We start from the raw sequence: 27,418 nt of genomic DNA, 5'->3' as shown, positions 1-27,418 counted from the left end.
AGCCCCAATAGTTGCCAGACTTCCCACCATCCAATAGGTGGAGCTGTGTGCACATCTCCTTGCCAGAAAAATCCCAAGGCCTCGAAAGGTCTTACTATGACAAACCTTGAGAATTAGTATTAGTCCCAGAATTTCCATCTTTAACATAAAGGAACCCAGATAACTAGATAGACCTGTCAGTATGTCTCAGGGGTGGGGTGAGCTGTCTGGACTGAGAGCTTGAGGATAGACAGAAAAGACCTGTCAGGTCAGAAGAGGCACATTAACACACATGTTCTCTTTTGGTCTCTCCTCTGAAAAATGCAGAGTTCTAGCTGCATATTATTTTGGGCTGAAAATGACATTTTAGTGTGATAAGCTTAGTGAATGTTCAAATGTTGAGACAGTTTTGTTTTGGGGGGGAAGAAAAACATTATCTAGACAGGATAAATAAGGACTTATTCACTGAATCTCAAAATACCAGAATTAGGGATCATTACTCCCAATTTAAAGAAAGAAGTTTTTGTGTATGTTTTACTAAGTATTAGGAAATTCAATCTTTTAAAAGGTCTTGACAGAGAAGTTGTATTGTTTATAGAGCAGTAGTTGGCAAACTCATTAGTCAACAGAGCCAAATATCAACAATACAACGATTGAAATTTCTTTTGAGAGCAGAAAACCGACTTCTGCATATGGGCCATGAAGTTTCGATCGCACTGTACGTGCACGCCCACACGTGGTATTTTGTGGAAGAGCCACACTCAAGAGGCCAAACAGCCGCATATGGCTCACGAGCCGCAGTTTGCCAACCACTAGTTTTAGAGGACTATAACCACACACACACCTACTTTCATGTTTAAGAAATACTCATTATAATAAAAATACAGGGGGTAAGTTTTTCTCTCTTGGAATACGAGGGCATAAAGTATATAAAACATTTTTATGAGCAAACCAGTTCTGTGAAATACAGTTAAATATCACTAATCTGGCCATACATTTGTAAAAAGCCTTAAAACATTTGGCTCTTAAAGGGACTAAACAGAACACTTTGCAGTTAGTTCCACAGGAAGAAATCTCACCTTTGCCCAATGGATCAGACAGCTTCTCAGGAGGAGGCAGATTTTAAATGGGGCTTTGAGAGGATTTGGAGAAATTTCTAAGCAACTGGAAAACTGAGCATGGCCACAACATGTGTGGCCTTTCAGGTAGCTTGGAAAAGGGCCAGGTAGTGAGAAGGTTTGCATGTCAGCCAAAGGTTAGCTTTTACCCTAAGAAAGAGGAGCTGGTGAGTGGCAGAGCTCCGTCAGGAATGTGCTAAGACTGTATTGTCCTGGAGGGTTGACAGGCAGGGGGCATGGCCTGGTTGCTGGGCAGGATTCCAGTGGCAGATAATAAGGACCTGGATTAGGACAGCAAAGAACAGAGGCCTGATCCCAGGGTCATTTCTAGGAAAGGTGAGCTCTGAGGAGAGGAGGCAGAGCACATGTTCAGCTGGGGCCTCTGAGTATGCAGGAGGCCAGGGGGTATACAGGAGAGGGTGGCTCTACTTACTAAATTAGACTGGTGGCTCAATTACTGAAGTTTAAAGCCATATGAAGACAGAACCAGCACTTACTTTCCCTCAGAGGCTAGGGATGGAGGGAAGAAGGGAAAAGTTTAGTTTGGAATATATTACATTTGAGATGTCCCAAATTTATGTTTGTAAATGTGTCTTTGCACTTGGGAGCAAGGTTGGAAGAGAGAAGTAGGCTTAGGATCGTTAGATTCATCATCAGCAGTAGAGCCAGGAGAAAAGATGCGATCACCCTAGCGAGGAATATAAGAAGTTCAACTGCCGTTTACTAGGGAAATTATGCTGAGGAAATGCTGCTTTCCAAAAAAAACACCGTCTGCTGCCACCAAAGATGAGCAAAGGGACCACTGATGCTGAGTGGGGTGGCAAACCATGCCTACGGGCCCAATCCAGCCCTGCCCGTTTTTGTAGATGAAGTTGTACCGGTACCCGCCCCACACATTTATTTGCATGTTGTCCAGGCCACGTCTGTGCTAGAACAGCAGAGAGGAGCAGTCACCATGGAGACAGCAAAGCCCACAAACCCTCACCTGTATACCCTGTGGCCCTTGGCAGAAAAAAATTAACCGACCTGTTTTAAAACACGGTTTTCTTTAGTGGGACGGGCATACTGATGGGAAAATACTTCTTCGTTACAGGTTTTCACAAGCTCGGCATCCAATACAGTTCTTCCATATCAGAGACCACCGGCTCCAGCGGTCCAGCAGCCCTTCGTTAACAAGACGTCCAGCAGCGTTCTCCAGTCCAGAAGTGCGCCCCTCCCGTCCCTGCAAAACGGACCGAGCCCGCCCAGCAAGGTGAGCCTGCGGCCACTGCCACAGCGACACGCTTACTGGGTAAGGCCGTCCCACAGCCAGAGCTTTAGGCAGGGAGTGACTGAGATCAGTGTTCACGGGGAGATAACTGAAACTATCACAGTGAAGACAGCCTCACAGGTAGGTCTTCGGCCAGACGCCTCCCCGGCCCAGGAGGTCCATGGTGAGGAAAGCGGAGCTGGTGCCAGTCAGGCATGGGGAAGCTTCCTGCCAGAGCTGACATGTGCCCCCCTCTGTGTGCCACAGCCGAGCTCGCCCCTGCCACCCCAGCAGTTTGTCGTCCAGCACTCTCTGTTTGGGAGCCCGGTCCCCAAGACGAAAGACCCGCCCCGCTACGAGGAGGCCATCAAGCAGACACGCAGCACCCAGTCCTCTCTCCCTGAGGTAAGTGCGGCCACTGGCTTCTGTCACCTGTCATCCTCACATTGAATCCCTCTTCTAAGTTCGTGGCTAGGAGCTTTGTTTGCATTTTAAATGTTTACTCTAAAGACCCCAACTTCCAAGCAGGTTTCAACAGCTGTGTAACCTGCAATTACTCGGAAATTTGGGATTTGTCTTTTAGCGTCTCCTTTGGGCCGAGGGATGGGTTGTATTAGGGTAGATGTGATTGTTACATGGGTCCCTCTTTTCTTTTTCCTAAATAAGATCCTCCTCTAAGGGAAACAGACAAGTTGATATATTTTTCTTCATTTTCCATGACTAAGTCAGCTGTAACCATGTCTTCTAAGTACTTGTAGATTTAGAGACATATCAATGTGTCTGAGGTTTTGAAACAATCTGATGTCAGTTTTTACTCTTGAAGAGCTTATTACTAACATTTCACTAAACATTTATGTTTTGCTCACATCTAGTCTCTTGAAAAAATCTTTGCATAACTTTTTTCTAATTATAAAAAAATAGAGAAAATTACCAGTGGTCCTACCACCCAGAATCCTTTTATTAATATTCTGCTGTATATAACACATTTTTATGTTTATAAAATCTTTAAGATATATTTGGACTCATACTTCTTCATAACTCAGTCTTTTAAATGAAATGAATATGTTTATTGAATAAGATGCAGCAAAGTGAGTACTGTATTTAACTTTTTTATTTCCATCATCCAGACCCTTCCTATTGGCAACCACCAGCTTGTTCTTTATATCTATGAGTCTGTTTCTGGAGGTTTTTCTTCATTTATTTTGGGTTTTTTATATTCCACATATAAATGGGATCATACAGTAACTGATTTCTGGAAGGTAGGAGAAGAGGATCTATCTTCACAAAAAACACACGATGTCAGGTACGAAAATCTCTAGATTAGAAAGGACATTTTATTTTACTTTTCATTCACATTGACATGCACTATTATATTACTGGACCACTGGTAATTTTCTCTATTTTTTTATAATTAGAAAATATAATGCACTATTATATTACTTTCAGGTGTGCAACATACTTTTATACATTTTTATAACTGACAAATTGATCACCATAAGAATAGCAGTTTTGTAACTTATTTTATACATTATAATCAAAAGGACAAGAATTAAGGAGGGTTACCTGAAATCCACTGTTGGTAAATTAAGGAGGCGGGAGAAGTTATAAGGAGGCGGGAGAAGTTATATAGAGAAACACATACCTCTTTTACAGCACATAGAGATCGTATCAAGGAACAACACTGAGGGGTTCCATAACCATGTGCCAGTGGTTATGCCTTTAGGAGGAAAAGAAAATTGCTCTGCTCTGTTATCTTAGATGCATAAAAACAATGGACAGGGCTCTCTCAAGGTATGCATAAAAACAATGGACAGGGCTCTCTCAAGGTAAGCATTGACCTTTGCTATCAGCTGGCTATGAATCAAGTCAGGTTCCTGGGCTGAAGAAATTGCAAGGAGGCTAGTCGCTAGGGAGAGGAAGCCAGGTATTGCTACCTGACTTCATTACCTGGACAGTCAAGTAGACACTTAGCATATTAGCCTTTTATAAAGGATACAGGAAATAAAGGGATCAGTATGTTTACAGAAGTTTTATATTTTACCAGAGGCCCATTGCACAGATTCATGCACATTGAAAAGGAAATTAATTAAAATAAGTGCTTGAGAAGCCAGGGAGAGACTGTGGGAGGGCTCCAGGCATGCCCAGCCCATCTTGCCCAGTCCCGATCAGCTGGACCTCAGCAGCAAGCTAACCTACTGGTCGGAGGGTCTGCCCCCCAGGTGGTCAGAGCGCATCATAGCAACTGGTCGAACAGTTGGACACTTAGCATATTAGGCTTTTATTATATAGGATATGCAGCATTAAGTAGCTTATGAAAAATTAAATTAAGAATGTATATTGTATAGATAATAGTTAAGTATAGCTTTTAAAAAATAAGTTGTAGAGGACATATAGAAGTATAGCTATTTTTAAAAGCTATACTTCTTAACTGTTATCTATACAATGGAATACTATGCTGCGGTAAAAAAGAAGGAATTCCTACCATTTGCAACAGCATGGATGGACCTCGAGAGAGTATCATGCTAAGCAAAATAAGCCAGTTAAAAGGAAAATATCACAACCTCACTCATTTGTGGAATATAATGAACAACATAAATAGATGGAAAAAAATATTTTAGAATATAATAGAAGCAATCCTGTATTTGCAGATTTTTAATATTTCCTACAACTTTTGTGATATCATACTATGTTAGAACAGTGTTGGTAATATTATATTAAAGATAATTCTTGAGTTGGTGTTTACTGCATGTAACATTATATTTAAAATCATTTTGCATGAGATATTAAGTGTTTATTGCATGTTACATTATTATATTTAAAATCATTCTTCTTGAAGCAAAAAAAAAATCCCATTTGGGAATAAATAAAATGCCTTCTATTTATATACACTGAGTGACCAGATTATTATGATCTCTGAACACATAATAATCTGGCCACTCAGTGTATATCCTATATAATCCTATATAATAAGAGGCTAATATGCAAATTGTCCCCTGGACCAGGAGTTCGACCAGCAGGCTGGCCAATTGCCCATGTTCCCTCCTCCTGGCCAGACCCCACCCATACACGAATTCATCCACTGGACCTCTAATACACACACACTGAGTGGCCAGATTATGCGTTCAGAGATCATAATAATCTGGCCACTCAGGGTGTATGTGTGTGTGTGTGTGTGTGTGTGTGTGTGTGTGTGTGTGTATATATATATACACACACACACACACACACAGTTGGGATCTGTTTTACATTTTAAAGCAACTTAAGTATTATTCTACTGAATTTATGCCATAAGTTGAGATGAGCAATAAGGATAATAAAAACTCACACTGGCATGGAAAAAAAAGAACATTCTCCAGCCAAGCCTGGAGATGGCTGTAACCTGGCCAACATCTTGACTACAATCTCATGAAAGACCCCAAACCAGAACTACCCATCTATACCATTCCTAAACTCCTGATTCAGAAACTGTGAGATAATAACTGTCTGGCATTTTTAGCCACGAAGTGTTTTAGAAGTTTTATGATAACTAATGTGTGCATCTACATGCATACTTTAAAGACAAAGACACAGGTTGAAAGTAAATGGTTGGGAAAAGATGTACCATAAGAAATGTAATTTCTTATGATTCAGTAAGCATAAGAAATCTGGAATAGGCAAAGGATTTGAACAGACACATCGCCAAAGAAAGATAAATAGATGGCAGAGAAGCACGTGAAAAGATGCAACATCAAATCATTAGGAAATGCACATTAAATCCACAATGCAATACCACTATAGGCCGATTAGCTGTCTAAAATTTTTTTTTAAATATATTTTATTGATTTTACACAGAGAGGAATAGAGAGTTAGAAACGTCGATGAGAGAGACATCGACCAGTTGCCTCTTGCATACCCCCCACTGGGGATGTGCCCGCAACCAAGGTACGTGCCCTTGACTGGAATCGAACCCGGGACCTTTCAGTCCGCAGGCCGACGCTCTATCCACTGAACCAAACCGGTTTCGGCTAGTTGTCTAAAATTAAAGTGACTCACTGTACTAAGTGTTGGAGAGAATGAAGAGCTATTGGAAATCTCGTACATTGCTAGTGGAAATGTAAAATGTGCAAATCACTTTGGAAAACAGCCATTTCTTAAAAAGTTAAACACCTATGATCCAGTCATTCCACTCTCAGTATTTACACACAAATACGGAGATTTGTATACAAATGTTCATAGCACCTTTATCTATAGTAGCCAAAATGTAGGAACAACCCAATCAGATTTCTGTTTCCTACAATAAGAAAGTTCTCAGCGATAAAAAGGAATGAACTATTCCTGAAGTATAATCTACAACATGGATAAACCTCAAAATCCTATTGAGTAAAAGAAGCCACTCCCTCTACTCTATGAGTCCATTTCTATAAAACTCTAGACAAGTAAGTTAATCTGTAATGGGAGAAATCAAGTCATTGTCGCCTAGGGCTGAAGGAAGTGCTATCACAAAGAAGCACAAGGAAGCTAGAAGCAATAGAATATTATCTTGATTTTGCTGATAATTTTATGGGTGTATACATATGACAAAACTTAAAGAATTGTATAATTCATATAACTGCAGGTTATTGTATGTTAATTTACTCTCAATAAAGCTCAAAAAATATAGATGGCCACCTTTATATATACTTTATATTTTTACCAGAATGCAAGTGAGTTAAAATATTTTAAAAATATGAGAAGCCTCTCAAAATGCACTCAATGTACAAGTCAGTGTAAAAGTCATTTGAGCTGGGTATTAGCCCCATTCTTGTTCTGTCAGCCAACACATGGGTGAAAGGTCTAACTTCTCAGGGGACCTCAGTGTTTTCAAAATGAGCAAGTGATTGATTAGAACTAGCTGTCTGTAAGGTCCTTTGGTGCTCCCAGTTATATGACACTTTCTGGTTTGTATAAAAGAAAGCTAATTTATATTGTCCTTGGTTGTAGGTTTCCAATGCACACAGTCAGCAGATGGACGACCTCTTTGATATCCTCATTAAGAGTGGAGGTAGGTGGAAAGTCACATCAGACCCCCAATCCCTTGTCACAGGATATGAGCGTTTTCCTAGAGCAGTGGTCGGCAAACTCGTTAGTCAACAGAGCCAAATGTTGTACAATGATTGAAATTTCTTTTGAGAGCAGTACAATGATTGAAAAAACAGTACAATGATTGAAATTTCTTTTGAGAGCCAAATTTTTTAAACTTCTTCAACACCACTTCTTCAAAATAGACTCGCCCAGGCCGTGGTATTTTGTGGAAGAGCCACACTCAAAGGGCCAAAGAGCCGCATGGGGCTCGTGAGCCGCAGTCTGTCGACCACGGCTCTAGAGCTTCCATATTCTTCTAACTGCATTTCCTGTTTTAAAATCTGTTACATTTAGGCCAAATAATACAACTTACTTATGAATAGGGAAAGCCATTGTTTCAGGTAAAAATACTAAGATAACGTTAGATTTACCCACAGATATATACCGGCTGAAAAAGACAAACCATCTCAAAATAGCAAAGTAGACAGATATGAATTCCACATTGAAAACTTCAGAACTGCTCCATGTGTGGTATCAGCCATTGCAAGGGGATAAAAGTATTCCAATTCACAAGTTAATTGTAACAACCAAGTCACCTAGCTTAGGATCTAATAACTTGATTAATATTCAAAGGCAATTCTTGATTAGATTAATATTCAAAGGCAATTCTAAAACACTTTCTGCATATAAATGAAAATCTTCAATTTTATAATGTGTCATCTTAAAAAGGGGTAAGGGATATAAACCAAACAAAAAAACTCAAGGATATCTCTGCCTCAGTTTATAAGTACTTCAAAAATTTACAGTGCTATTTTAGAATATTTTAAAGTCTTAAATTTCCTAGTGAAAGTTTTATTCAGATTTTTAAATAGTTATCAAAATTTATCCATTCATGCCAGATATTATTTGGTTTTGTTATTAATGATGTTGTCAGAGTGTTTGACATAATATAGAAAATTCTTGATATTTGACAACAGATCTACATGTGCGAATAGCTTTAATTTTTGGTTTATTTTTTGCGAATAACTATATCGGCCTCGCAAAATAAACTCATGATATAGCTAAACTCTGGAAGTTAGAGAAACAGATATTTCATGCCTTGAATTTAAAATTTTAAAAGTGCTTTTTGCCAAATCTGATGAAAATACTTTTTTTAATGATTAAAAAGAATAATTTTACAGCCTAAACATAGAAATGAGTTATATTCTAAAAGGAATGATTTTTTTATGGCAAAGTATATTATAAATAGAGTATATTATTTCATCGTATTGTAAACTAATACTAGTAACAATGAGAAAGATTTAAGTCGTTGATTATAAGACTAGTTGCACTTATAATTCTAAATTGCACTTTCAGCTTTCAAAACAATTCCAGAGCTGACTCACAGGCAATGAGACGTGAACTGTCCTGGAACACACCCAGCTGAGAGGAATCCTTAGTGTTGTCTCTCCTATTTACACAGCCCAGTCCCTGAGCGGGAAGAGCTGCTGAGTAAAATTCTTAGTGTATTGCATATAAATGAAATCAAGTCAGATTCTCATATATATTTTTAAAGTATCTTTTTCACTCTCTTATATGTAGCTAAGTGAACACTGGTCCATTAATTTGTCTACATGATTTGGCAAGGAATAGCACATAGCTAGTGCTTCTTAAGACTTTACCAAATCTTCAAGATTTTATATAAACTGAAAAAACAAGACACCTAAGGTGGCCCACCTCATCTTAAATCAGGTCATATGGTGACACTGTATCTTTTCAGAACTTTATATGGAACAGATATGGCTAAATTGGACACAGAGTTTTATAATGATAAAAAAAGAACAAATATAGTTAGATCATTCATTACATGGAAGTACCACGTTTCCACGTTCACATTAGGGTAGCGTGCTGCTGTGATCGCAGATTTCTGTTAGAGTAAGACATGAGCCCTGTCTTAAAGCTACAATGCTCGAGAATGGGATCCAATGATCACATCATCTAAAAACAACATCCTACTTGGTGGGGTACAAGTGCTTTTAATGCTTACTCTTACTAAAAGGAATTGAAAGCATGTCAGAATGCTATAAACGTAAGTGTTTATTTACCATTCTCTTCCTACCTCTAAGATGGGCTGTGTATCAAGTTGTCACAAAATAGTAAAATAACTCAGTAATTAATAAAAATTGTAAATAGCAGTAAATGTTTACTTACTATTTATTTATTTTGCACAGAAATTTCTCTCCCTATAAAGGAAGAGCCTTCTCCAATTTCCAAAATGAGACCAGTGACAGCCAGCATCACCACAATGCCAGTCAACACCGTGGTGTCCCGGCCACCGCCCCAGGTCCAAATGGCACCGCCCATATCTCTAGAACCTCTGAGCAGTTTATCTGCCAGCTTAGAGAACCAACTGGAAGCTTTCTTGGATGGGACTTTACCTTCAGCCAATGAAATTACTCCACTACAAAGCAGCAGCGAGGACCGAGAGCCCTTCTCCCTGATCGAGGATCTCCAGAACGACCTGCTGAGTCACTCGAGCATGCTGGACCCCTCGCACTCGCCCATGGAGACCGCCGAGGCCCAGTTTGCCGCGAGCACTCCCTGCCTGTCCCTGGACCTCTCTGACTCAAACCTGGACAACATGGAGTGGTTAGACATCACCATGCCCAACACGTCCTCGGGACTCACTCCCCTCAGCGCCACTGCCCCAAGCATGTTCTCTGCTGACTTCCTAGACCCCCAAGACCTGCCGTTGCCATGGGACTAACCACAGATTCGTCGTCTGAGTTCACGAGGTTTAAGAAGACAGTACTAAAAGGTCAGTTTTTAGAGACAGCTTTATAGTTGCGTCATTGCAATGAAAACATGTCACAGAAAAAAACGGATAGATGGTCACAGCCTGGAAACCAAGTTTGAGGACGTTTCATTGCACCCAGCAGTGAATGTCTGCATTTAATATAGCACAGGGCCTTCTGAAAAACCACTAGTCAAAGAAGACCCGTATCGCCAGACTTCAGTAAAGAATGCAAAGTACCTTTAGATAAAAACCTAGAGAGTAATGTGTGCAGGATAACGACATGCAGATTCTCTGGTAAGCAACTACATTTAAACCTCTGTGGTCACTTTCAGGCCCTAAATACAGCAGACAGCTCCACTCAAACAAGAATGCCGCGTGAGGGAGGTGAGGGATCACCGCACCTGTTTCTAGCCTGGCCTGAGCCGCCCAAGACGCAGCAGGGATCCAGGCAGCGGAGAGCGCCAGCCAGGCGGCAAAGGCTTCAGCTGAAGACTTTGGGTTCCATTCATAAACCAATGTAATATTTTTGTGTTGTAGTTTATTTTGTGATTTTTGGAATCTTACTTTAGACTTCCAGCTGTAAATGAAAGTTCCTTCACTATAACCAGACAATGTCTTCAAAACACTTCATAAACCACCCCCTGTAAAAAGTCTGGGTCTGTTGGTAACACTGAAAACTCTGCTAGCAATCCTCTGGGTTGATTAGATTGACTAAATGTGTAAATTAGACATATCTGTGCACTCTATGTTGGGATTTGTACAGCCTACATGGGCATAAGTAGTGGCCCTACTACTTTTAATAAGTCGCATATTTCTGGAGTACTTGAGCCACATGTATTTCTGTATTTTTAAGAAATAACTTTCAGGTAACCAGACCATCTCAAAGAACCAAGGAAAGGCTTTCGTGTAAAATATCTTTCTGAGCTGGTGAGCTGCAAAGGAAGGCAGGAGGAGTCTGTTCCCGGACATTCCCACACTGGTTACAGGTGAGCCTGCTGCCGCGTTGGCCTCGGCCTCCCCTCCGGCTGCCTCTGCTGCCGCTCACCCTGTCACTGCTTTACAGTTTGGAACTGGATGTCATACCGGGGCTCTCGCTATCTTTTCAAGCCAAGATTGGAAAACTGGAGGTTTTATTCATTTTTTATATAGACAAAAAGGTATCACATTTGTTGAGTAGTTTCTTAAGATTTTTCTAAAATGCCAACTATCACAGGATTTCTAAATGATTTCAAAATAGCCATTTAAGTATATGACAAAATGTATAAAACTGAAAGAAAAAAAAAACACCTACAATCTACTAAAAAGTGTAGAGGTTTTCATTAAACAATACTTTCCTGCTCTCCACCTCACCTGTGTGAGCCCTGGGGTCAAGTTGCTCTCTGGGCCATTGGCGATGGTTCCCACGGCGACATGTAGAGGCAGCCGGACCCATTATTTGGAAAGAACTTGCGAATCATTCTGGGTTTGTGTTTTGCCTAAGAGCTGACCTTATTTCAAATTCTTATTTCAGTTTGTAAATTTCACTACATGTAAGGAAAGTCTTTTTCCAGAACTTGGTCTCCCAGGACCCTGGAGCTCTGTTATCTGGCCCTTCCCAACCCGAAGTGCTTCTGACTGGTTCCGGGTGTGCTCAGTGTAGTCTGCGGTGAGTAGTTTGTTAGAAATTGGTCATCCCCCCATGTGTGGCATCCGGCATGCTGCCGTCTGACCAAACCCAGCAAGAGGGTCTGTCACCATCATGGGCACAATGTGCACCTTCGAGTCTCTCCTTTCAGAAGGGCTTGTCTCCGGGGCAGGTCTGAGACATGAGCTTATCTGGTCGCTACTTGGACTCTAAGCATCATCTTTATTCAGATTTAAATGGCTTATTAGCACCAGACATCAGTGGGGCTGGAGGAGACAACCGAACAGCTAGTCTGCTGACTCGCTGAGGAACTTTGTTCCCATCCTTCTAAGCTGTGTGCACAGGCCGTTTCCTAGCCCCTGTGAACCATGCCACAGGAAGGCTGCCCTCCAAACACACTCAGTGCAAAGAAGGCCGCCTCCTTAGCCTGCTCTCCCTGGACTGTGTTGCTAACGTGCCCACTTTACATCTATGTGCTATCCTTCATGTACCAGCATTTCATTTAAGAGGAAGAAAGCCAAGGAGTCCAATAACTAAGTCTACCAGCCACCTACGCACACCATTCCGCTGGGCCCTCCCGGCCTGAGCAGCAAGCTGGGCACCTGTAGGATCCCAGCTACACGTTCCAGGTTTGAGGGAGGACACAGATCGTGTGCAGCATGTGACATGACCAAAGATGATACTCTAACCAAGGCTCCTTTGCCCCAACTCAGTGTACGTGGAGGTGAATGCAGTGGGAAAGGTGTGTGTTAAAGAGGACTGTTTGTGTTGTCTGAGGTGAGGTTTAAAGGCCCCGTCAGAACAGCTGGTTGGGTTTTCGTGTGCAGATGTGTCATTTAGAGGTGGTACTGTTACAGGTACTGTGGTAGAGCATCTTGCCAAGAAAACAACTCCTAGAAACGTACTCTCTCACAGCCAGTCTTATTCCCCTAAATATTCCTGAAACACGGTAGAATCAAGTTACCTTTCTGTGTCTATAGGTATGCAGTCATGTCATGGGGAGGGATGCAGAGGTTATACCAAAGCTTCTTCCACAGTCTTTGGGAGTCTAGGGTATATAGTTGTCTTGTACATTTCAGCAAAGCATGCGCTAGGAGCTTTAGGGACAGTGTTAGTGGTTCGAGTTCTAGTGTTTTTCCTGAAATGTGCAATCTACTGTAAAGCACTTGCCATGTATTTGTACATAGATGTATTCTGAATTCATAGAATTTCTCATTCAGATACTATTTGTGATTGTTTTATATGAATATTTTTATAATACTAAAGAGATCTTATTTAAATCTCCTTTTTAAAACCTGCACGGTCCTGTGACCCATGTACCTGACACTTTGTAAGTGCCGTTTAAGAGCAGTGGCCATGGCAGTCTGGTTCTGCCTCCAAACTGCCGCCGCTTGTAAGTGAGGTTATGGAATAAGGTAGCCGCTGAGAGCCGTGTCCGGAGCATGGCCCCCGTCCTGTCACCAGAGCCGACGCGGGCGTCCTCACCCTCAGCCCAGATCATTCCAGGTCACACAGCTTCATCCTTTCCGGATTCCCACTGGCCAGCCACGACAGCTGTCCCCACGGTGAGGGGACAGTCCCTCTCCTGGCCGCAGACGCTGGCCGAGGGGAAGTGGGAAAGCCTTCTGGCAGCATCCAGTGCACACCACACGCCATGCCCGGGGCCGCCTCCCCCACGCTGCTGTCCAGGGGGAGCGCCCAGCCCCGCAGGGACGGTTAGAGAACTTTGGGGAGAATAGTTACCGGGGTCTACCAGCTGAGCAGCACGGGTCCGTTTCTCCACAGTCACAATAGCCCTCCCTTTCCTATCCACCAACAACGCGAACCCTGGCTACGGGCAGCAGAGCAGAACACCACACCAACTGTCCATCAGGCCACAGAGTTAGCCCCAATCACCAAAAACATTAACTGGAAGGTAAGGTTTATCAAGAAACACAGCTTCCCAGTGCGGTCGTGTGTGTTTGGAGAGCATCCTAACTGCATTTCAGCTCATCTTTTAAAAAGTGGCTTCAGTCAGAACTGGAAAATAATTCAGCTGTATTAATTCCTTCTCAAACTTTGGAGAGCTTGCTCAGTGATCTTTCCAGGCTACGTTTTTACGTGTGAAGTGACTGTCTGCATGGCAATATATGTTCTTCCCTGCTCCCCCTTCTGCCAGCATTCGAGGGAATGCATCATTGCAGAGGGTTTCTACCGGAAATCTTTGATTTGAGGCCTGTAATTTAAAAAGCTGCACATGTTTACAAAAGCACTCTACCCCTCCACACAAACACATTGCTCTGTGAATCGTTATTGAAAAAATGTCACAGTCTTGTAACAGCAGGATGGCAATCTCAGTTCTACAAGGTGCTGTCTGGAATCAGATAAAACTTGTCAGTGGCAATATCAACACCGCTGTCGTGTTTAACAGAGCTTTGTGCCAACTACTAAGTCGAAGCTTTAACCAAGTTCATGAATCACCGAGACTCATAACAATTACCTCTACATTACGCTGTAAGAAACGTTGCTGATTTGGTAGGAGGAAGAAGCATGTAGGAAAGGGTTTAGTATCTACCAAAAGTACTTAACCTCAAGCAACCAATAGTAATGCAAACTTGCTTTAAAGGAACCAAAGGCATTGCCAAGTATTTGCCAAAAGAAGGCACTTTTTATTTAAAATTTGAGACTAAGGAGATCTCAAAAATCAGTCCCAAAAATGTATTATCCATTTAAGGTTATAATTTTCAGAGGTGTAGATATTTCTCTATCATTTTCATGTAAAATAGTATAGATTTGTTTTGTTGGTTTAGGATAGTACATAGTAGTAATACAAAGTTTGTTTCCTTTCTACGTACAACTTAGTTTTCTTCTTTTCTTGCTTGCAATAGAAATGCAACGTGATAGGTGTTTCTCTTATTTTCATTGTCACATTATGTCTTAGCATCTCACTTTATGGAGAGAAAAAAAAAGGAGAAAATACCAATCTACAGAGCCCTGCTTATTAAAGCACTCGCTTAAGAAACAAAAAATTATGGCAATTGGGGGTCCATTCATGTATTGCCTTTGTGTTGTTTTTTTAAAAGAAAAACCATGATGCCTTTGTATTTGCTGTTTGCACCCCTGAAATCAATTCCATATCATGTTTGAATGCCATATGTTTTGCACATGTACTGTATATAGGTAATGCATACTGTATTTTTATATGTGTGCACATTTATCATCAGATCTTTTGTACATAGTGGCAGTATTGTAGCGGATCGGAAAATGTTTGATATCTCAGCAATTTTGCATTTTTGTGTCTCAAATAAAAAACATTTTGATGTACTATGATTCTTGCTATGCAGAGAAAAGACCACCCTGTGGGCAGCCCTGAGGGTGGGAGATGGAGACACCGAGTTTAGGACACATGTCACAGCAGACTGTCACCACATAAAACAAGAGGACTCATCGGGGCGGGGTTTGTAGGTGACACATCAAGTAAGCAACCCTCGCCCAGGCCCAGCATACAGACTAGAAACAGGTATTAGCTGAACTGGAACCTGACAAGATTTACACCAAAATCATGTTCTTTCCTCCACATCATAAGGAAGCACTGGACTCAAGACGTGATAAATATGTAGGTAGTTCCCCTGGGGGTTGATAGATACTTACATGCTCTGACAGCAATACCTGCAGCTCCAACAAAATTCCTGGGAGACCCAATAATCTTTCAACTTAGCCAAGTTTCAAAAGCAACTATTTATGTGAGGTGTTTTCATAGAGCATACAAAGAGGTCTTTAGAATTCCATATTATTTTGGTGAGTTGGCATTTAATTTTCAACCCAAAAGCCTATGGTTAAAAGTTTTGAGGCAGACAGCTTTACATGTTCCTCCTTGCTTTGATGAAATAAAATAGTGAGTAAACTTGAGAGACAACTTTCATTATCAGTATCTGATTAGGAAAATGGGTGTTGTATCAACCGTAGGGAGAGAGACAAGATCACGGATTGCCTAAATCCACAAAATGTTCATTATCCATGACACTGAGAAGACAACAGCCTCACCAGACCTGTACGTGGATGATGCTTCAAGTTGCTAAAACATTTGTAATATCACTTATCACCCAGCCAAGATCGTGCCCTCGAGGACAGGAAATTATGCCAACGGGTGCTCAGAAAGGGACCGAGCGGGAAGAGATGGTGTTGGGACACGGAGAGGACATTCCAAGCTGAGAAAGCAGGCTGGGTGAGGTCCAAGTTAACGGGAGATGGTGGCCGAGGTGAGGCCCTGCTCACCAGGCCACTGGGAATACCAGAGTGTGGCCGCAAGACAGCATCCAGGCAGGAAGTACTAAGTAGTAAAACTGGAACCTGACAAGATTTACATTTCTGATGGGTAGTAACTTCCAGAGAGAAACCTCATCCTAGCATCCTAGCTATCTCTCCTGTTCATTTTATGACAAGTTATTAAAACTACCCATATTCCACCGTCTGGAAACGCGGAGACAGCCGCACATTCAAGGACCCCAGTTCTTGGAGGCTTAGAGTCATCCATAGACAACTGTCTACATTGGGCAATACAGGGCCTTCAAAAGCTTTTCAGATATTGGACACAGTCATTTGCACCTTTATAACAGCAATTTGCTCTAGAATTGAGGTGAACACCGAAGCATTTGTAAATGCAGACACCTACACACTTAGTGATAGCTGAAATGAACGATAGCTAGGCCACATTACAATAAAATGCAAGACCAACTGCAGGTCAGATGCCAACTAAATGTCACAATTCCATGTGTAACATAATCCTGAAGATTGCCCCAACTTGCCTAAACCATTCACCGTTCCTTCACCCCTTCTACAAATGGCTTATCTTCCATTTCTGATGGGTAGTAACTTCCAGAAAGAAACCTCATCCTAGCTATCTCTCCTGCTCATTTTATGACAAGTTATTAAAACTACCCATATTGTATAATTAGACAAAAAAACGAGGACATGCATCAGCTTTTTTAATTCCTCTCGGATATGACTGACAGAAAACGCTGCATATGGCCCCGCAGGTGGAAACTCCTGTGTTCTCTCTCCCACTGTGCTGCAGAGACAAGACAAACGCATCCCAATGTTGGCACTGTCCTGTCCAAAGCTGAAGATTTTTAAAATATATTTTTATTGATTTCAGAGAATAAAGGAGAGGAAGGGAGAGAAACATCAATGATGAGAATCATGGAATGGCTGCCTCCTACTGGGGATTGAGCCCACAACCCCGGCATGTTCTCTGACCGGGAATTGAACCATGCATGACCTCCTAGTTCATAGATCGATGCTCACCCACTATGCCACACCAGTTGGGCCAAAGCTGAAGTTTTTGATTGACGGTGAAGAAGGAGGGGTTTTTATCCAGGTTGATACCTAAGCATATCAAGTATTTCCCATCAGAGGCTCAAATATAGGCCTCTGTTTTCTCACCCACAGCTGGACGGAGTCCAGGTCACACTAAGCAGAATGCACACGAATTTCTGTGAGGTTATAGTGGTTATAATACTTCTCTTCAAGCGTGAGGAAAGGTCTGCAAAGCTATTTAAACAAATACCCTTATTTTCTGAAATTGTTAAGCAACTTGGAAAGTGAACCAGGACATCACGTTCACTAGAGCAGTGTTTCCCAAACTTTTGACATATGTGGACCCCTTCTATAATTTTCATAAGGCTGAGTACCCCTCGTACTCATGAGAACGTAGAATTAGGCGCAGCTAAGCACGGTGCAGTGCATATCCCCACCAAACTCCGGTGCAACGCGTACCCCCACCAAACTCTTCCCATACCCCTGGGGGTACACGTACCACACCTTGGGAAACACTGCTCTAGAGAAACAGAAGCTACAACTGGGAGACCAAGAGAAACAGGTGCTGTGACCCAGTGCTGCCTCCCCTTCTCCCCACCCTCCTGGTACACGGTGCCAAAGGACAGGAACGAAACCAGAGGCAGAACCACAGAACAGCAGCCAGAGTAAGTGCTGCTAGATGCTGTGCCCTGTGCCCAACACTTCACATGTATAACCTCATTTAGTTACCTGTCTGTGAACTAGGAACTCTCATTTCCCCATTTTAGATGTGGCAACTAAGGACCAAGAGGAGAAATGATTGGCTTGCAATTGCAAAGGAAGAAGAGAGTAAATTTTAGACCCAGCCCTGACACGCCAAAACCCGACCATTTCTGAAGACTCACTACATAAAACTCTCCGTCTTCTTTCAATTACCAGTTCAACTGACTGGCTGGCTTCATTCATGTCCATTGTGAAGCTCACCCCAACTGGGTGTCCCTCCAGCCTCCTCTCTATCACAGGTTTCAAAAAGTAACTACGTCATGGTTAAGAGCATCAGTGGCACGGGTTTTACTAGCTTCACTCTAACCCGAACCTGGGTCACAAGACTGGGGCACCTTGAAGGAAGCCCCCTGAGCGGCCACAGACAAGGACTCATCATGAAACACTGCCCTCTAGCCTGGGGCTTCAGCGGCCACCTCAGCGCATCTGGAAGCCCATGAGTCACCGAGCCATTTTACAGTGTTTAGCAAAGCTGAAGATACGGACTCTGTGTCTCAGAAACACATGCACACAGGCAATCACTTGCAAGAACTAACACTAATTCACAAAGAAAGCATTGAAAACAACCCATCTGCCTTTCGTTTGGAGACCGTTTAAACATAGCCATTAATATACATGAACTAAATCCAACATGACAATGGAAAAGTATCTTGAAAGGAAAGGTATCTTGAAAGGAAAGCACAGCATGAAGCCTACATAACTCAAGTAACATTTTAAAATGCTAACGCTGTGCATTTGTCTATACATAAAGATATGAATTATAAAAACGGGTGGTAAGGATTCACATCAATAGCAAGATTCACAATACTTCTGGAAAGAAAAGGGAACAGATTGTGGAGGGTGTAAAGTAGGCTTGGGTTAACATTGATTATTTCATTTCTTTAATTCTTTATATTAACATTTCTTTACTGGCAGTTGACTTCTGTGAGTTGGGACTATTTCAGGTAAAAAAAAAAAAAAAAGATTAGTTTAAAAGTAAAAAGAATTATAAAAGAAATCCATTAACAACTACATGCCAATAAGTTAGTTAACTAAGATAAACAGGCAAATGTTAGACACAAGACACAAAAGACACAAACTACCAAAAATTGTCTCAAGAAGAAATAGAAAAATTGACTAGACTTACCAAGTATAGAAATGGAATAGTAATTTTAAAAACTATAAACAAATAAGAACCTAACCCTACATAGCTTCACTGGAAAATTCTACCAAACATTTAAAAAAGATTATCAATATTTTACAAATTCTCTGGGGGGGAAAAAAACAGAACAGAAAATACTATTTCCCAACTCATTCAACTAGGCTAGTATTTCCTGATACCAACACCACACAAAGATATCACAAAGGTGGCAGGGGAGAAGACCCATATTGCTAATGAATATACATATAAAAATCCTAAACAAAATTCTATCAAACCAAGTCCAGCAACATACAGAAAGCATTATACACCATGACCAAGTGGAGTTTATACCAGGAATGAAAAATTGGTCTAACACCTGAAAATCAATTAATGTAGTACACAATATGTACAGAACACGGTACAAAATCTGCATAAACATCCAGGAGATGCAGGGAAAGATTTTGACAAAACCCAACATACCCCTCATCAAATCACAACCTACAGTAGATACACAAAAGATGAAAGAACCAAAACATACCGCAACAATAACAAAAATCATCGAACCACAAAGGAAGATGGAAAGAAAGGGACAAAAGAACTATATAACATTAAGAAAACAATGAACAGTCGGGACCAGTTTGGCTCAGTGGACAGAGCGTCGGCCTGCGAACTAAAAGGTCCCGGGTTCGATTACGGGCAAGGGCATGTACCTTGGTTGCGGGCATATCCCCACTAGGGGGTGTGCAAGGGGCAGCTGATCAATGATTCTCTCTCATCGATGTTTCTAACTCTCTATCCCTCTCCATGAAAAATCAATAAAATATATTTTTTTAAAAAACAATGAACAAAATGCAACAGTATGCCCTTCCTTATCCATAATTACATTTAAAACAAATTCTCCAAGTCAAAAGGCTGAGTAGATTACAAAACAAGATCCAATCAGGAGATCCCCTCTGAAGAAGGAGGGGTCCCAGGCCCGTCCCAGGCCCACCCCAGGCCCCAGGGCCCAGTATCCCAGCCCACACAAGGCCCCCCAGCCCAGGATTCCAGCGGTGGCAGGAAGAGAAGTCCCCATAACTTCTGACTATAAAAACCAGTGGGAATGAAGGCTGAGACAGAGGGCTGCTGGAGTCCCAGGCATTCCTCTTAAAGGGCTAGGCATGGACTTAGAGCTCCAGTGCCCAGGCAGCAACTCAAAAGGCACCAGGGCCCTACGGTGAGGAACTGAATTGTCTGGCTTTTGGGCAAGGGCTGGAGGAGCAGCTTTCTCCCAGAAAGAAGTGCGGATAGAGGCCTTTGTTCGTTTGCTGAACCCTCTGCCCACAGAGCTGGCAGGGCAGTTCCGTATCTGAGTCTCCATCAACCTGGCTAGCGCTATTCCTCCGGCCCTGGTGGTTCCCTGAGACCCTGCCCCACCCAACTTTTCTGGCCCACCAAAGCCATGTCCAGTGGCTTCTCCATGCAAACGTCCTGTCTTGGCTCATGCTGCGACTTTCCTAAAATCTCAAACAAGCAGCATGTGGCCACGGTGTGCCCCATCCCTCTTGCTAAGAGGTCCCAGAGAGCTGGCCTTGGTTGGCAGCTTAGCCTCTTCCAGGCATCTCCCAGCCCAGCAAAAATAGCAGCCATCGGCAGATCACTTTGTAGCTCATGCTGGGTGGCTCAGGGCAGGACACAGACGGTGGCTGACCTCAGCCTGCACCTCCCGGGAGGCCTGAGAGCCACTGCACCAACATACCCAGCGGACAGCTTCAGACCATGTCGAAGCACCACCCAGCCCCCACCAGGGACACACGGAAAGGATGGACTCAACAGGCATCAAAGCCCTGCTGAAGTCAGTCCTGCCCCAAGGGGTCCGCCCCTGCACAGCAGATCCCCCACGGTGGCCCGGGGGTGTAGATCCTTCCCATCAATGTGCCAACAGCAATCAAGGATCAACTACGACAGGAGGGCACACATGGCTCACACAAGGGGCACACCTGGAGTACCCTGCTTAGGTGAGTGGGGAGGCGAGGCCTCTGGGCCCAACACAAAACCTACTGCATAAGCCACTCTACCAAGACCAGGAGGCACAGCAGGTCTACCTAGTCAATAGGACCAAATACAGGGAGGCTGCCAAAATGAGACCAAACGTGTCCCAAATGAAAGAATAAAACAAAAGTAAAAAATAAAAATTAAAATTAAAATTAAAAATGGAGACAAGCAAGCTACTAGATGCAGAATTCAAAAGACTGATTATAAGGATGTTCAAGGAACTCAAAGGAAGAGTAGATAAACTTAATAAGAACTTCAACAAAGAGATAGGAAATATGAAAATGGAGGCAGAAAACAAAGAACCAGTCAGGAATGTAGAATATAATAACTGAAGTGAACAGTATGTTACAGGGAATCAACAGTAAGAGCAGATGAAGCAGAGAATCAAATCAACAATCCAGAACAGTGGTTTTCAACCTTTCTAATGCCGCAACCCTTTAATACAGTTCCTCATGTTGTGGTGACCCCCAACCATAAAATTATTTTTGTTGCTACTTCATAACTGTAATTTTGCTACTATTATGAATCATAATGTAAATATTTGTGTTTTCCGATAGTCTTAGGTGACCCTGCTAGCAGTTCTGTTGCAACCCACAGGTTGAAAATCAATGCTGTAGAGCCTAAGATTATCAGAAAACACAGATATTACATTATGATTCATTAACAGTAGCAAAATTACAGTTATGAAGTAGCAATAAAAATAATTTTATGGTTGGGGGTCACCATAACATGAAGAACTTTATTAAAGGGTCACGGCATGAGAAAGATTGAGAACCACTGATCTAGAAGAACATACTCAATCAGAAGAGGAAAATGAAAAAAGAATCCAAAAAATGAGAACAGATTAAGGAGCCTCCCGGACAACATCAAGTTTACCAATATTTGCATCATAGGGGTGCCAAAGGAAGAGAGCAAGGAATTGAAAACCTATTTGGAAAAATAATGACAGAAATAAGACATACAAATCCAGGAAGCATAGGATGTCCCAAAGAAGATGAACACAAAGAAGTCTACACCAAGTCACATCATAATTAAAATGCCAAAGTTTAAAGGCAAAGAGAGAATCTTAAAAGCAACAAGAGAAAAGCAATTCATTACCTACAAGGGAGCTCCCATAGGACTGTCAGCTGGTTTCTCAGCAGAAACTTTGCAGATCAGAAGGAATTCATACAAAATATTCAAAGTGATAAAAATCAAGGATATACAACCAAGATTATGCCATCCAGCAAGGCTATCATTTAGAATTGAAAGACAGATAAAGAGCTTCTCAGACAAAAAACTAAAGGAGTTCATCACCACCAAACCAGTATTATAAGAAATGTTAAAGGGTTTTCTTTAGAAAGGAAAAAACAAAAATTAAGAATATGAATTTTAAAATGGCAATAATTACATATATCTATCAATAATTATTTTAAAATCAAACAGATTAAATACTTTGATCAAAAGAGATATAGTGACTGAAGGCATAACAAAACCTTTACATATGCTGTCTACAAGAGACTCACTTCAGATCAAAAGAGACAACAGACTAAAAGAGATAGAAAAATAGATTTCAAAGTTGCTCCTCAAACAAAAAGCTGGTGTAGCAATACTTATACCAGACAAAAGAGACTTTACAACAAATACTATAACAAGAGACCAAGCAGGACAAAGCAATTCCACTTCTGGATATTTTTCTAAAGAAACCCAAAACACTAAATCCAAAAGACATATATCCATATTTTTATTGAAGCATTATTTACAACAGTCAAGATATTGAAGCAATTAGGTTTCACCCATGGATGAATGGATAAAGAAGACATGGAATATGATTCAGCCATTTAAAAAAAAAAAAAAAGCATGACATTATCTGCAACAACATAGATGGACCTAGAGAGTATTATGCTGAGTGAAGTAAGTCAGACAGAGAAAGACAAGTGCCAGATGATACCACTTATATGTGGGATCTAAAAAAATAAATTGGCAGAGGAGAAATAGACTTACCAGTATAGCTACAAAGATTATTTTGACATTTGCCAGATGGGAGAAGCATTTGGAAAATGTGTGGAAAAGGTGAAGGAATTAAGAAGTACAAATTGGTAGTTATAGAATAGTCATGTGGATGTAAAGTGAATAGGGAATAAAGTCAGTAATATCATAATAACTCCATGTGTTGTCAAGTGGGTACTAGATTTATTGGGGTGATCACTTTGTAAGCTACATAAATGTCTAATCACTGGATTGTACACTTAAAAATAATGCTGTATATCAACTATATTTGAAAAATATAAATATTATTTTTAAGAATTTTTAATAAACAAGATCCAACAATATTCTGCTACAAGAGACTTGCCTTAGCTCTCATGATACACACAGGCTGCAAGTGAAAGATGGAAAAAGATGTTCCATGCAAATGATAACCAAAAGGGAACAGAGGTAACTATATTTAGGCCAGGCAAAACAGACTTTCAGTTAAAATAAGACTTTCAGTAAAAAATAGGAAAGGTCATTCACTATATAATGATAAAGGGGTCAGTTCATCAAACAGGATATGACAACTGTAAATATATATGTGCCTAATACTGGAACACCTAAATACATGTAAGAAGCATATATAAAACTAAATAGAGAAATAAAAAGCAATACATAATAGTAGGGACTTCAATGCCCCACTTTCAGCAATGGATAAACTATCCAGACAGAAAAATCAATAATGATATTATAGATCAAATGAACCTAACAGACATACAAAGGTCATCCTATCCAGTAACAGTAAATAAGAGATTCTTCTCAAGCAGACATGAAACTTCTCCAGGTTAGATCATATGTTAGGCCAAAAACAAGCCTTATATTTAAGTAGACTGAATTGATGTTTCAACCACAGTGGCATAAAACTAGAAATCAGTAACAGGAGGAAAATTAGAAAATTCTCAGATGTATTTGAAAATTTAACAACATGCTCCTGAACAACCAATGGTCAAAGAAATACCAAGAGGGAAATCAAAAAGTATTCTATGACAAAAGAAAATGGAAACACATTATACCAAAACTTTATGAGATTTAGCAAAGGCAGTTCTAAGAAAGATGTTTTTAATAATTAATGCCTACATTAAGGAAAGATCTTAAGTAAACAACCTAACTTTATACCTCAAGAAAAAAAGAAAACAAACAACTAAGCCCAAAATTATCAGAACATAAAATGATTAGAGCAGAAATAAAATGGAAACTAGAAAGACAATACAAAAGATTAAAAAAAACCAAGAGTTAGTTTTGAAAAAATAAAATTGACAAGCATTTAGCTAGACTAACCAAGAAAATAACACACTGAACTCAAATAAAATTATAACTGAAAGAAGATATTACATATTACAGAAATACAAAGGTTCATAAGAGATTACTATCAACAATTATACACCAACAAATTACATAATCTACAAATATTGGATAAATTCCTAGAAACATACAGCCTACCAAGACTGAATCATGAAAAAATAGAAAATCTGAATAGACCAATAACAAGTAAAGCTATTGAAGCAGTAATAAAAATTAAAAAAAAAAAAAAAAAAAACTTCCAAAAGAAAAAAAAAATCACCAAACTAGGTGGCTTCATGGGTGAATTCTACAAACATTTAAAAAAAAAAGAATGCAAATCCTGCTCAAACTCTTCAAAAAAACTGAACAGGAGGGAACACTTCCAAACTCCTTCTACAGGGCCTGCATTACCCTCATGTCAAAGCAAGATAAAGACATTACAAAAAAAGAAAATTACAGGCCAATTCCTCTGATGAATATAGATGTAAAAATCCTCAACAAAATGCTTGCCAACCAAATTCAACAGTACCTCAAATGGATCATACACTGTGATCCAGTAGGATTTATCCCTGGGATGCAAGGCTGGTTCAACATATGCAAATCAATAAAGGTGATACACCACACTAACAATGAAGGATAAACATCATATGATCATCTGGATAGATGCAGAAAAAGCATCTATTTGACAAAATTCAACACCTTTCCGTATAAAAACTCTCAAAAAACTGAGAATATAGGGAATATACCTCAACATAATAAAGGCCATATACAACAAGCCCACAATTAACATCATACTCAACAATGAAAAGCTAAAAGATTTTCCTCGAAGACTGGGTACAAGATAAGGAAGCACACTCTCACCACTTCTACTCAACATAGTACTGGAACTCCTTGCCAGAACAATTAAGCAAGAAGGAAAAAGAAAAAAAGAAAAAGCATCCAAAATAGAAAGGAGCCGAAACCGGTTTGGCTCAGTGGATAGAACATCTACCTGTGGACTGAAAGGTCCCAGGTTCGATTCCGGTCAAGGGCATGTACCTTGGTTGCAGTCACATCCCCAGTAGGGAGTGTGCAAGAGGCAGCTGGTCGATGTTTCTCTCATTGATGTTTCTAGCTCTCTATCCCCCTCCTTTCCTCTCTGTAAAAAATCAATAAAATATATATTTTTTAAAAAATAGAAAGGAAAAGATCATCTGTTTTGCAGATGACATATTTTATATAGAAAACCCTAAAGATCCCACCCAATAACTGTTAAAACTAATAAATGAATTCAGCAAAGTTGCAGAATGCAAATTAACCATGGTAAAATCACTATCATTGCAGTACATTAACAATGAACTATCCAAAAATATTTAAGAAAACAATCCCATTTGCAATAGCATCAAAAAGAATAAAGTACTTATGGAATATACTTATCCAAGGAGGTGAACAATCTACACTGAAAACTATAAGACAGAAATGAAAGATATTGAAAATTTGTGAAATAAATGGTATGATGACATCTCATGTACAGGAACTAGAAGGATTAATATTATTTAAATGCCCATGATACCCAAAGTGATCTACAGATTCAATGCCTTACCTATCAATATTTCAATAGGATTTTTCCCAGTAGAACAAACAATAGTACTAACATTCATATGGAACCTCAAGAGACACGCATAGCCAAAACAACCTTGAGAAAGAAAATAAAACGAGGTATCACACTTCCTGACTTCAGAGTATATTACAAAGCTATGGTACTGGCATCAAAGCAGACACATAGACCAATGGAACCGAATACAGATCCCAGAAATAAATCTACATGCACACATACTAGTATATACAATTAATCTTTGAAAAGGGTGCCAAAACTAAACAAAGAAAAGACAGTCTCTTCAATAAATGTCGTCAGGAAAACAGAATATCCACATGCAAAATAATGAAATTGGGCCCAAATTCAATAATTAATTCGAAGTGGATAGAAACCTTCATTGTAAAATTTGAAACCATAAAAATTTTATGAGAAAACATAAGAAAAAGGTTCCTTGGCAATTATTTGTTTGTAATATAGCATTAAACACACAGGCATCAAAAGCAAAAATAAACAAGTGGAACTACATCAAACTAAAAAGCTTTTGCATAGCAAAGGAAACCATCAACAAAATAAAAAGGTAACCTACATACAGAATGGGAGAAAATATTTGCAAACCATATACCTAATAAGAGGTTATCATCAAAAATATATAAACTCATACAACTCCATAGCAAAAACAAAAAATCTGATTAAAAGTTGGGCAGAGGCCCCGTCAATGTGGCTCAGTGGTCGAGCATCGAGCTATGAACCAGAAGGTCACGATTCCATTCCCGGTCAGGGCACATGCCTGGTATGCAGGTTTGATCCTCAATGGGGGGTGTGCAGGAGGCAGCTGATCAATGATTCTCTTATCGTTGATGTTTCTATCTCTCTCTTCTTTCTTTTCTGAAATCAATAAAAATAAATTTTCAAAAATAATTTTTTTAAGTTGGGCAGAGGACCTGAACAGACATTTTCCCAAATAACACAAATAATTAATTGGCTAAAAGGCACATGAAGAGATTCTCAACATCACTAGTCATCAGAAAAATTTACAACAAAATCACAATGAGATGTCATGTCACATCTGCTAGAATGGCTAATATCAAAAAGACAAGCCATAGCACGTGTCAGAAAAGGCGAGAAGGAAAGGGAACCCTCGGGCACTGTTGGTAGGAATGTAAATGGCTATAGCTATTATAGAAAAAATATGAAGATTCCTCAAAAATTTTTAAATAGAACTACCATATGATCCAGGAATCCCACTTCTGGATATATTCCTAGAGGAAATGAATCAGTATCTAAAAGAGACTATCTGCACCCCCATGTTCATTCACAATACTCAAGATATAGAAACAACCTACTGTCCAGTGAGTAGATAAAGAACACACATATACATACATATATACATAATACACACATATACATACATATATACACACATATACACATACACACACACACACACACACACACACACACACACACACACACATGTGGCCCGGTGCATAAAATTTGTGCACAGGGGGTAGGTCCCTCAGCCTGGCCTGCACCATCTCCAATCTGGGATCCCCT

The 27,418-nt window shown here is 40.4% G+C and overlaps 1 protein-coding gene and 1 long non-coding RNA gene across 7 annotated transcripts in view; one reads left to right on the top strand and one right to left on the bottom strand.

The window, feature by feature from the left end:
- The window catches only part of MRTFB (myocardin related transcription factor B), a 177,725-nt gene extending 162,633 nt beyond the window's left edge, over positions 1 to 15,092 (top strand). For 5 of the 6 annotated variants that reach the window (XM_084881107.1, XM_084881111.1, XM_084881108.1 and 2 more), the window contains 4 exons: positions 2,191 to 2,349; positions 2,614 to 2,751; positions 7,306 to 7,366; positions 9,597 to 15,092. In XM_084881107.1, the coding sequence (XP_084737233.1) occupies positions 2,191 to 2,349; positions 2,614 to 2,751; positions 7,306 to 7,366; positions 9,597 to 10,132 (894 nt within the window). In that variant the 3' untranslated portion in view covers positions 10,133 to 15,092. The remainder of the gene's footprint in view (positions 1 to 2,190; positions 2,350 to 2,613; positions 2,752 to 7,305; positions 7,367 to 9,596) is intronic. The other variant, XR_014794803.1, reaches the window with a different exon arrangement.
- The window catches only part of LOC311621286, a 62,289-nt gene that overhangs the window by 16,102 nt on the left and 18,769 nt on the right, over positions 1 to 27,418 (bottom strand). The window lies entirely within an intron of this gene.

The sequence above is a fragment of the Pipistrellus hanaki genome (assembly GCF_964339955.1).
Source record: "Pipistrellus hanaki genome assembly, chromosome: 4".
NCBI classification, from domain to species: Eukaryota; Metazoa; Chordata; class Mammalia; order Chiroptera; family Vespertilionidae; genus Pipistrellus; species Pipistrellus hanaki.
This window is presented reverse-complemented; position numbering and strand designations above follow the sequence as displayed.